This window comes from Cetorhinus maximus, chromosome 1 (assembly GCF_964194155.1).
Source record: "Cetorhinus maximus chromosome 1, sCetMax3.hap1.1, whole genome shotgun sequence".
NCBI lineage: Eukaryota > Metazoa > Chordata > Chondrichthyes > Lamniformes > Cetorhinidae > Cetorhinus > Cetorhinus maximus.
Window position 1 is genome coordinate 3,896,984 of NC_135879.1, and position 12,688 is coordinate 3,909,671.

General features: G+C 45.1%; 1 protein-coding gene across 1 annotated transcript in view; it reads left to right on the plus strand.

Annotated features, from left to right (window-relative positions):
- Positions 1 to 121: 121 nt before the first annotated feature.
- arhgef38 (Rho guanine nucleotide exchange factor (GEF) 38) overlaps positions 122 to 12,688 on the plus strand; it is a 76,508-nt gene continuing 63,941 nt past the window's right edge. Inside the window, exon 1 of the mRNA XM_078568642.1 lies at positions 122 to 317. Coding sequence (XP_078424768.1) covers positions 122 to 317 — 196 coding nt within the window. The remainder of the gene's footprint in view (positions 318 to 12,688) is intronic.

The window sequence follows — 12,688 nt, forward strand, 5'->3', positions numbered from 1 at the left end:
GAGTTTGCACAGGTTGCAGGTGTCTGTCTGGCTGTCTGTCTGTGCAACTGGGAGGAGCCTGTGGGGCTGCAGCAGGTAGACCAGACTCAGCCCCAGCTCCAGTGCCCCGGCGGCTGGGGCCATGGAGAGCAGGGAACCCGGCGGCTCCAGCGCCAACGCCAAGCGGAGGAACCTGGGCTTTTTCAAACCCAGGCTGTACATCCTGGAGCGGCGCCGCACCGACACCATCATCGCCGATGAAGCCGGCGAGGAGGAGAGGGCGGGCACCCTGCGGAGGAGCCAGTCTGATCGCACCGAGTACAGCCACAAGCTGAAAGGTGAGGGAGGGAGAGAGGGAGGGAGAGAACCAAACCCATCTAAAATGTTCCCCCTTAAATTTTCAGCAGCTCGGTGGCTTCACCTCTTGGAGTTCCAAGGTCATAGGCTGTAGGTCTGGTCTAGGACTTGAACCGCTAACGCAGCTGACACTTCCAGACCCTGGGGTGGGTAATATTTGAAATTCTTCACCTAGAGCCTGCCTTTAAGCTCAACTGAACCTTGTGACATTGATTTCAACAGACTGAAAGGTGAAATGAGTGGGCTGTACAGCAGACCAATTGGGCTCTGCCCAGTTGGAGGTATTAAAACCAACTCCAGCTGCCCCTTTTGGGTGAGATGAAGGGTAGAATAGGAACACTGAGTCACATCATGTATGAGTTTCAGTGCCAGTGTGATGCCAGGTATACAAGCCGTACGTCCCGACGATTGGCTGGTCGAATCAAGCAGCGTGTTTCTTTGATTGTTGTTCATAGGTTGATATCATTAAGCAGAGTAAAGACCATGCTGAAGTAGCCCATACTTGTAAAACCACGATTGGGCAACACTTGTTGCAAAATCCTGAGTGTGCTAGTACTTACGCTAACCAATTTAAGATAATCAGTCAAACTCATAACATGGCTCATTTACACTTGCTAAAAGTGACATACATTCACACACAGGGACCCACTCTCTGCAAATCAAAGGAATACGTTCAAGCCTTGTGGTTTTTTTGAATTATCCGGGAGCTTGGGGAGCTTACAGTTCCCCGTTTTTTTCCTCCATGGCAATGCCTCAGCCAATCAGAGCAGACTTACCAAACAATTAGCACCCTTTTCTGCTGTAGTATAAATTGTTGTGATCGTTTGAAATTTGGCATTCTTGCATTTGGCCTGGTGAGTGCAAGATGAAAAGCTTCAGCAACATGCCTCTCTTCAATATTCAAACTATGGTATATTCTAACTTGCACCAAGTCCTGCTCTCCCATCGCCTCTTGTGCACGCTGACCTATGCTGGCTCCCAGTCCAGCAACACCTCTATTTCAAACCTCCCATCCTCATGTACAAATTACTCTTTGGCCTCACCTCTCCTGATCTCTGAAACCTCTTCAGCCCAGCACCCTCTAAGATGACTGTACTGCTCCAATTCTGGCCACTTGAGCACCCCTAATTTTTGCTGCTGCATCACTGGCAACCAAGACTTCAGCTGTCTAGGCCCTAAGCTCTGGAATTCCCTCCCTAAACCCCTCATCAACAACAACTTTCTCTTGTCCTTCAGGATGTTCCTTAAAGTTTTTGGTCACCCATCCTAACCTGCCCTAAATTTGTGGCTTGTAATGTTCCTGTGAAGCATCTTGAGAAGTTTTATTATGTTAAAGACGCTGGTCGTGCTGGTCCCAGTTACAGTGAGAATCTTCTGTCCGCCTTTTTAAAAAGGATAAATAAGGGCTCCCACAGCATTGCTGATGAACAAGGGGCTCCTCCAATTGTCCGACTAACATTCCTCACCGTCCAAGAAAAGAATAGCCGCTGGTCATTAATCTTGAGTGTTTGTGGAGTTTTGGTGATTTGAGTTTCCGAAATTATGCCTTTGGTTATGATGTTTCCAGATGTAATGATGCAGAATATAAATGCAAGTTCTTTATTTTAAAAAAAAACATAAATTGGATTTGTGTTATTGAGAAGATGTTGTAAAAGTGGAATCTGCAACAATTGATGGATTTACTGGACCCTCCCTACAAGAATGCCAAAAAAAGGCAGGACAGTATTTACCCTTATTAATGATCATTAATGACCGGAATTTATTTGGTTTCAATCTTAGGCTTGAGTTTTTAAAACCTGAAATCATTTCTTAAAATTTATTTGGTATTGAAATTTGGGAAGTGTTTTATGATTCAGGTTTGTGACTCCGTTAGGACTGCTTTTGATTACTTACAACTCCGTGTACACTACATATTCCTGACTGAATGTCGGGTGTTTAATGCAGCCGAACAGCAGCGAAGTAAAGCCCCACCTGAACCATGAGCAGCCTCTAAGGTAGTTTTAATTATCTGTCATATCCGTCATTCTTTCTTTTCACAATAGGTGCGAGTTGGATTTCTACCAGTTACGTGGTAGTGATTCTGTGAATTGTAGCTGTCTTACCTAAAGGCACAGTAAAGGGTTAAGCATGAGCTCATCCCTCGATGAATCATTGTGTAACCAGAGCCTGGACTTGGCTCAGGTACATCTCATATCATCAGCATAATGTGATCTACCTGAGCCAACAGGTGCATAGCTGAGGACATGATGTAATGTGTTAACAGTTCCTGGTGAACAGGTGAGTACTGCATTCTCCAAAGCCCAAAGTCTTATGAGGAAACTGCAAAATTTGTGGCTTAACAGGCAGTACAAACATTTTATGATCGTGAAGTATATGCATCATTCAGAATATTCTAGAGTGGAATTTCCCCGCACTTTTCATGTTGCCATTGTTCGAGTCATTATTTTGCAGGCTAAAGTTATAAAATTAAGTACCTTTTAATTTAACTTTTTATTCTCAGTAGTGTGAATTAACTGAATTGTATTTGGAATCACAGGGAACTGTTTAAATAAGAACATCAGATAAAATAATAAACCATCCTGCATTGAACCAGTCCACAGTTCAGCAAAGTGTTACCAGCATCTGTTTGTCAAGGTGACCTGCATAGGTGATCTACTTCCTAGCTGCCATTCACTAGGTGTGTATTGCAATCTGTAACATTCTGGACAGGTGCAGATTCTTGTCCTCCCTGTCACCCTTGCCAGGGGCACAGAATCAGCCCCATTTAAAATACATCAGATGGTGTTTTCCCAAAACTTGTTAGAACTAAAGCAAACTAGACTACATCACAGCAACAACCTGCATTTATATAGCACTTTTTTAATGTCGTAAACCATCCTAAGGTGTTTCACAGGAGTGATTAGCAAACAAATTTTGGCAACAAGCCACAAAAGGAAATATTATGGACAGGTTGATTCAGAGTGGTAGCTTTAAGGAACGTCTTAAAGGAGGAGAGAGAGCGGTGGAGAGGTTTAGGATGGGAATTCCTAATAGAGCCCAGACAGCTGAAGGAATGGCTGCCATTGATGGAGCGATGGAAATTGGGGATGTGCACAAGACCAGAACTGGAGGAATGCAGAGAGGATTGTAGGGTTGGTGGAGGTTATAGAGAAAAGGACAGGCAACTTTGTGAAGGGGTTTGAAGACATGTTAAAATTGAGGCATTGCTAGAATGCGAGCACAGGAGTGATGGGTGAAGGGGACTGTGTGAGTTACAATGCAGATAGCAGAGTTTTAGATGAGCTTAAGCTTATGGAAGGTAGAAGCTGGGAGACTGTCAGAAGAGCAGTAAAATAGTCGAGTTAGGTGTTAGCAAAGGTGAAGGTTTCAACAGCAGAGCAGCTGAGGCAGGGGCAGAGACGGGCGATGTTAGAGGTTTTTGACAGGGTCTGATATCTACCGGAATCTCTGAGTTTGTGTTAGATCAAGCGCCTGTAGAAAATGTTAGCAAAGCTGTGGTCATTGGAGAGAAATAGAGCATGACATTTCCTGTATTGACCTGTGTCTGAAGACCATCAAACTATTGGGACAATGAATCAGACTGTAATTGCCACGACAAGGTCCATGACTATTTGGTTTTTGTGGGAAAATTGAGGGAGTTCCAGAATTAAGCTTTCCAAAACTTTAGATTCCCAAGTGGTGAAATTGCAATTTAACTTACTCAGTCAGTGCGAGATAGTGGCTTGGATTGTGGCTCCTGTCCTATATATTCAGCGTTTAAACAATCAGCTGTAGCCTATTGGAAGTAGCTTTTAAGCTCAAATAAACTGCCTTCTTGCAACTGCAGTGACTCATGTGTGGTTTGCCACTTGTTCCCTGCTTAATGTGTGCCAACCCCACTGTTATCAGCCCAATCCAAAGGGAGAGATGAATGGTCCACACCGCGAACTCATTCAGTGTCACCTGTAGAGCCTCATTCTTCAACAAGGTGGTTTGTGCTGCACTTCCTTTCTGCCCCTTCATTGCTCCTTCATTGTTGGTTGCCTAGCGAAGATCTGTCAGAGAGCACCTGAGTGAGATAAGCAGTTTGGATGCAGCTCAAGCCTATCTTCTCCCGAGTGGGAGATGAATACATTGATGCCTTTAGACATAAAGGCCTCAATATTGACATCAACCCTCTGGTAACCCAACATTAAACATGGTCTTACCTCACCATGAGCCCATTGCCGGAATATCAGGCTGCACCTCTTTGACCAAGCTTCGGTCACCTGTCCTAATAACCCCTCATGTGACTCAGTGTCCAATTCTGTTTAATAACACTCCTGTGAAAGACTTTGGGGCATTTTATGAAGTTAAACGCACTATATAAATCCAGGTCGTTGTATAAAGATGTTTTACCATATTAAAGGCACTAAGTGTAAAGACAGCTTGCTCTTGTTATTGTTAATTAAATTGAAAATGAAATCCAGTGGCTGAGGTTTAGGAATAAATTGTTCCTGCTACTCCAGAAACTCATCTTCTCCCATCTGGAAACACTGTGCCGAGAAGAATCCCATCAATAAACTGCCGTTAATTAAAAACCGCCTTTCGTACAAAAGGGTTTATTTTTTCTAATTATTTGAGATGGGTACCCATTGCCAGTAACACATCCTCCATGTAACTGTATTGGATCATTTGTAAATAAAATGAGCTGGAAAGGATTTTCAATTATTTTTCCCCTATTAGCAACAATAGAAGTTATTCCCCGCTCAAAGTAATCAGTTGGAAAGCAAAGCAGTCTATTGAACACCAGGGAAAGGGATTCAATTATCAGGATAAACAGCCTGATGGATTGGTGGGGTAGGTTAGAGCAGATTAGTTAGGTAAATACAAGCTAACTGAAAGCCTAGGGCCAATAGCTCTCAATAGCACCATTGTGAAGCATGCCTGTATCAAAGGAAGTCAACCTAAGAACATAATAAAAGGAGTAGGCCAATGGCCCCTTAAGCCTTCTCCATTATTTAGTAGGATCAGGGTTGGCCTTCTACTTCAACTCCACCCTATCCCCACACCCCTTGATTCACCAGAGTCCGAAAATCGTATCGTATCAACCTCAGCCTTGAATAAACTCCGTGAGCATCCACAACCCTCTGGGGTAGAGAATTCCAAAGATTCACAATCCTCTGAGTGAAGTCTGCCGATGCAGACACAATGGGCCAAATGGCCCCCTTCTGTGCCGTTAAAATTCTGTGATTCTGTAAAGAAATTTCTCCTCATCTCAGTCCTAAATGAGCGACCCCTTATCCTGAGGTTATGATCCCATGTTCTAGACTCTCCAGCCAGGGGAAACAGCCCCTCAACACCTAGACGGTCAAGCCTTCAAAGAATCTTACAATGCATCAATTAGATCGCCTCTCATTATTTCAAGTTCTGCTTACTATATTAGTAACTGTTACTATGGCAGTGTTCAAAGCCCTGGAGACAATAAAAACCTTAATTCAGGTCCTAGATTATTTCATTAGAATCTCTCAGTTCTGAGAGATGTGATTACAATCATACTGGCCTGAGTGAGTATACATTATCTACAGAATGGGAAGACAGACTTGCATTTATATAGCATCTTTCGCAACCTCAGGATGTCCCAAAGCACTTCATAGCCAATGAAGTACTTTTGAAATGTAGCCATTGTTGCAACATAGGGAAATGTGGCAGCCAAACTTAATGCAGCAAGTTCCCACATATAGCAACAAGATAATGACCAGGTAATGTTTATGCAATAAAAACAGAAAATGCTGGAAAAACTCAGCAGTCTGACAGCATCTGTGGCGAGAGAAACAGAGTTAACATTTCAAGTCCGTATGACTCTGAAGAAGGGTCTCATACAGACTCAAAATGTTAACTCTGTTTCTCTCTCCACAGATGCTGTCAGACCCGCTGAGTTTTTCCAGCATTTTCTGTTTTTATTTCAGATTTCCAGCATCCACAGTATTTTGCTTTCATCGTAATGTTTTTGCAATATTGGTTGAGGGATAAATATTGGTCAGGACATTGGGGATAACAGCCCTGATCTTCTTTTACAGTCACCTGAGAGGGAAGATGTAGCCTTAGTTTAACATCTGAAAGACAGCAGCCTTGACAGTGCAGCATTCCCCTGCTATTGCAGTAAAGCGTCAGCCTAGATTATAGGCCCAAGCCTTTGAAGTTGGATTTGAACCCACAACCTTTAGTTCCAGTGGTGAGAGTATCACCCACTGATCTGACATCCAGTTATAGCCAAAGAAAAGGAAAAAGACAGATTCTGAGGTAATTATTTTGGCTTCCATCCATTGGTTGAGGAGGGAAGGTAAACTTTCTATTTTTGTGCTTGCACTAGGGAGCCTTGCCCAAAGGCAGTGTGTGCACAGTGGAACATTGCATGATCTCAATGGACCAGTCTCTTACATAGACCCAGTAGATTATTCAAGCTTGTTACATAGTAACAGGAGGAGCCCATTCAGCCCCTTGAACCTGTTCCAATGTTCAGTTAGATCCTGGCTGATCTCAATTTACTCATCATTGCTCCACAACCATTGATCTTGCCTAATAAAAAGCTATCAATCTCGTTTTTTAAAAATTTTCAATTGACCCCTAGCCACAACCATTTTTAGGGGGAGAGAGTTCCAGATTCCCACTACCCTTTGTGTGAAGAAGTGCTCCCTGACATCACCCCTAAGCTCTAATTTTAAGATAACACTCACTTGTTCTGGACTCCACCCAACCCTCCCCACCTCCCCCCCCCCCACCCCCCCACTACCCACCACCCCCCACCTCAGAGAAAATAGGACAGTGAGAGAGAAAAACTGTTAGAAGGATTACAGAAGTGGAAAATATACCAAGATCTCCTCAAAATTGGGAGCAATGATGGTGGATCTGAGAATCGGTAACAATCCCTTAAAATTGGTTGTGAGGTACATGGATGTGAAATACACAAGATTTGAATATAATTCTTTGAGAACTGCACAGATCAGATAAATTATAGCACATTCCCCCTCACCTCGTGCCCTGTCCACACCCCCTGCAGATTTAGATTTGTATGTAGATAAAACGATGATAAATCTCAAAGGCGAATGACTATTTTTATGTAGGATACTGACTGAAACTTACACTGGGTGAAGATTTTAAATGCAGTCGTAAATTTTACAAGCATTACTTGCACAATACTCTCTGTGTAAAACAGGAGGCTTTAGTCACTGTTCAGTATGAGTGTTTTTGTTGATCCAGTGCTTCCTTGCCCCCTGCCCCCAGCTATTGAGCGATTGATGGATTCACACCTGGATAGTCACTGTACAACCAAGTCTAATCCTCTGCATGCTCAATCTTTACATATGCTTATTATCAGCAAGGGATTATTGGGTAGCGATCACGAGTGGCAATACCAGTTTATCTAAACTCAGATGTTACTACTCAGTGCCGAGTTTGTCTCAATGTGGAGCATTCTCTCCCTCGCAGAAAGAAAGTTTTCTCTGATTTTGTTCTTGTGATGCAGTTTGGGAGTTTTACTTAGCTGAAGACGTTATACAAAGGCAAGTTATTGTGCACGTTATCATGGCTGACTAAGGAAGCTGTCTTTCTAATGAACCATTAAAATTGAGGTAAGCTGCCATGGCAATTTATAAGGAAAAATAAAGAGTTCTCCTGGCCAACATTTATCCCTAAAACCCCCACCATCGCTAAAAAGCGCGCTGTTTCATTTATCCCGTTGCTGCTTTGGGACCTTGCTGTGCACGTGTTGGCTGCCCATAAAACAACAGTGAGGTTTTTTGTTAGGGGGTGTGCGCATCATTGCTGTGGCCAGCATTTATTGTTCATCCCTAATTGCCCCTTGAGAAGGTGGTGGTGAGCTGCCTTCTTGAACCGCTGCGGTCCATGTGGTGTAGGTACACCCACAGTGCTGTTAGGGAGAGAGTTCCAGGATTTTGACCCAGCGACAGTGAAGGAACGGTGATATATTTCCAGGTCAGGATGATGTGTGGCTTGGAGGGGAACTTCCAGATAGTGGTGTTCCCATCTATCTGCTGCCCTTGTCCTTCTAAAGAAGAGATTTGCCTTTAATTAATTGCTTTCAAAACTGCAGGATGTCCCAAAAAAGCTTCACAGCCAGTGAACTACTTTTTGAAGCATAGTCACATAGTAGGAAGGACAGCAGCCAATTTCTGCACAGCAAGCTCCCACAAACAGCAAAGTGATCATAAGTAGACAATTTGTTTCTGTGATGTTAATTTAAGTTTAAATATTGGCTAGGAACCAGGGATAACTTTCCTGCTCTTGTTTGAACTAATTCTATGGGATATTTCTATGTCCACCTTAGAGGGTATGTTGGGTGGGGTGAGGGGTCTGAAATATATGGGGTGCTGAGGCCCCTGCACCCCACTCCCCTCTCCCCCAACCACCGCCCAACCTGCTACAAAGTTGTGGGGGAGCCCAGCCATGGAAAGAACAATTGCCCTGCAGTACAGACTGGAGGTGCAAGTTCTTACCCTCAAGGACAGAAAGTCCCGCCTCAGAGAGCTGTCGGCCAATCAGAGGCCAGTGAGAGCGGTGGCCACTTGGTGATGAGAAGGTGAGCTGTAATGGTCAGAACCTTGTAAGTGCTTGGGAGTCAGCAGGGGTGTGAGGGGGCCAGGGTTTGAGAGGCCCGCGTGGGAGGGCAACCTGGAAGGGTGGGGGTTGACATCTTGGGTGGTGGGGGGTGGGGGAGGGGGGATGGAGGGGAGGTGCCATCAAGCACCTCAGTTGGCCTACTGGAAGAGTGGCCTGTCCAACACCACCTCCGACGCTGGTATAATTGTGCTCGGGCCTGGGGTGCGCAGGTAGGTAGTGGGCAGGCCACACGCTGGACTTAATGTGTCACCCCCCCGCGTTCAAACCCATAGGCCGGAGAGCCTTGAATCCAGCCTGGGGCCTCGGTTTAACACCTCAGTCAAAAGACAGCACCTCTGGCCTTGCAGCAGTCATTCAGCACTGCACTGAAATGACAGCCTAGATTTTTGAGCTCAGATATCGAGTGGAACTTGAGCCCAGAATCTCTGACTCTGTGGTGAGAGTGCTATCCACAGAGCCACAGTTAACACCAGTCACACCGGATGGTGCAGGCCACTGATTGTGCAGCTACTCTCAAAAAAAGCCTTTGCTGACTGGCTGCAGTGCTTCTTGTAGATGGTACACATTTCAATATACCTTCAAAAGCCTTTAATTGTCCGTGAAGTGCCTTGGGATGTCTTGAGATCATGAAAAAGTTATCTGAATGCAAAGTCAATCATCAAAACTAATTGTAATGTCTCTCTTTCCCATTGCTGCCACTTCCTGCTCTACAGAGCTAACCAGATAAACTGTCAGGTACTTCTTTAATGTCTTTGTTGATATGAACAATAGCATGGAATTCAGTCCTTTTAATTTTCAGTGAGGTTTGGTTGGTTCATTTTCTTCCACTTTCCAATGTTGCAAAATCTAGCTCTTCCTACAATCCAGACATTGGACTGGAATGCGGATAGATCCAAGTGTTTTGAAGTAAACGTTAGATAGGGTTTGTGGTTGAATATATTATAGATCACTAATGCCATAAAAGGCTAGTGAAGCAGAGTCTTTAAGATCATTTAAAAGACAATTGGATAAGTGTTTAAAAAGGAGAAAATGGAAAAGATGGCAAAATGCGATTGGAGTATAGGTACCTTTTGTTGAAAAGCTAACAGCAACATGCATTTATACAGCATAACACCTTTTATTTCCACCTGAGAAGGCAAATGGTAAAAGCAAAAAACTGCGGATGCTGGAAATCCAAAACAAAAACAAAAATACCTGGTAAAACTCAGCAGGTCTGGCAGCATCTGCGGAGAGGGACACAGCTAACGTTTCAGGTCCGAATGACCCTTCAACAGAACTAAGTAAAAATAGAAGAGAGGTGATATAAAAGCTGGTTTGAGGGGGGGGTGGGGCAAGTAGAGCTGGATAGAGAGCCAGTGATAGGTGGAGATAACCAAAAGATGTCACAGACAAAAGGACAAAGAGGTGTTGAAGGTGGTGATATTATCTAAGGAATGTGCTAATTAAGGGTAGAAAGCAGGATGAGCAAGGTACAGATAGCCCTAGTGGGGGTGGGGTGAAGGAATCGAAAAAGGCTAAAAGGTAGAGATAAAACAATGGATGGAAATACATTTAAAAATAATGCAAATAGGTGGGAAAAAAAAAATCTATATAAATTATTGGGAAAAAAGGGGGGGATCGGAAAGGGGGTGAGGATGGAGGAGAGAGTTCATGATCTAAAATTGTTGAACTCAATATTCAGTCCGGAAGGTTGTAAAGTGCCTAGTCGGAAGATGAGGTGCTGTTCCTCTAGTTTGCGTTGAGCTTCATTGGAACAATGCAGCAAGCCAAGGACAGACATGTGGGCATGAGAGCAAAAACAAAAAGCTAAAAGCTACTGCGGATGCTGGAAATCCAAAACAAAAACAGAATTACCTGGAAAAACTCAGCAGGTTTGGTAGCATCGGCGGAGAAGAAATCAGTTAACGTTTCGAGCCTTCATGGCCCTTCGGCAGAACTGAAGCATAGTTAGGAGAAGGGAGAAATATAAACTGGTTTAAGGTTGGGGGCGGGGGGGGGCGGGGGTGGGGGAGAGAGACGTTGAGGGTGTGGTGATTGTGGAGATGAGCAGATAATCAAAGGTTTTCCATCCACGGTCGTTGACAGGGCCCTCAACCGTGTCCGGCCCATATCCCGCGCATCCTCCCTCATGCCTTCTCCTCCTTCCCAGAAACATGATAGGGTCCCCCTTGTCCTCACTTATCACCCCACCAGCCTCCGCATTCAAAGGATCATCCTCCGCCATTTCCGCCAACTCCAGCATGATGCCACCACCAAACACATCTTCCCTTCACCCCCCCTGACGGCATTCCGTAGGGATCGTTCCCTCCGGGACACCCTGGTCCACTCCTCCATCACCCCCTACTCCTCAACCCCCACTTATGGCACCTCCCCATGCCCACGCAGAAGATGCAACACCTGCCCCTTCACTTCCTCTCTCCTCACCGTCCAAGGGCCCAAACACTCCTTTCAAGTGAAGCAGCATTTCACTTGCATTTCCCCTAACTTAGTCTACTGCATTCGTTGCTCCCAATGCGGTCTCCTCTACATTGGAGAGACCAAACGCAAACTGGGCGACCGTTTTGCGGAACACCTGCGGTCTGTCCGCAAGAAAGACCCAAACCTCCCTGTCGCTTGCCATTTTAACACTCCACCCTGTTCTCTTGCCCACATGTCTGTCCTTGGCTTGCTGCATTGTTCCAGTGAAGCCCAACGCAAACTGGAGGAACAGCACCTCATCTTCCGACTAGGCACTTTACAGCCTTCCGGGCTGAATATTGAATTCAACAACTTTAGATCTTAAACTCCCCCCCCCCACCTTAAACCAGTTTATATTTCTCCCTTCTCCTAACTATGCTTCAGTTCTGCCAAAGGGCCATGAAGGCTCGAAACGTTAACTGATTTCTTCTCCGCCGATGCTGCCAGACCTGCTGAGTTTTTCCAGGTAATTCTGTTTTGGTTGGGCATGAGAGCAGGTTGGAGTGTTAAAATGGCAAGCGACAGGGAGGTCTGGGTAATGCTTGCGGACAGACCGAAGGTGTTCTGCAAAGCGGTCACCCAGTCTGCGTTTGGTCTCTCCAATGTAGAGGAAACTGCATTGGGAGCAACGAATGCAGTAGACTAAATTGAGGGAAGTGCGAGTGAAATGCTGCTTCACTTGAAAGGAGTGTTTGGGCCCTTGGACGGTGAGGAGAGGGGAAGTAAAGGGGCAGGTGTTGCACCTTCTGCAGTTACATGGGAAGGTGCCGTGGGAGGGGGTTGAGGTGTAAGGGGTGATGGAGGAGTGGACCAGGGTGTCCCAGAGGGAACAATATGTTGGCCTTCATTGTGAGAGGACTTGAGCACAGGAGGAAGGATGTCTTACTGCAGCTGTGCAGGGCCCTGGTGAGACTACATCTGGAGTATTATGTGCAGTTCTGGTTTCCTTACTTAATACTTGCCATAGAGGGAGTGCAGCGAAGGTTCACAGATTGATTCCTGGGATGGGAGGATTGACGTATGAGGAGAGATTGGGCCGACTAGGCCTTTATTCACTAGAGTTTAGAAGAATGAGAGGGGATCTCATTGAAATATATAAAATTCTGACAGGGCTGGACAGACTGGAAGCAAGGATGATGTTTCCTCTGGCTGAGGAGGTCTAGAACAAGGGGTCACAGTCTCAGGACATGGGGTAGACCATTTATGACTGTGATGAGGAGAAACTTCTTCACTCAGAGGGTGGTCAACCTGTGGAATTCTCTACCACAGAGGCTGTGGAGGCCAAGTCACTGAATAT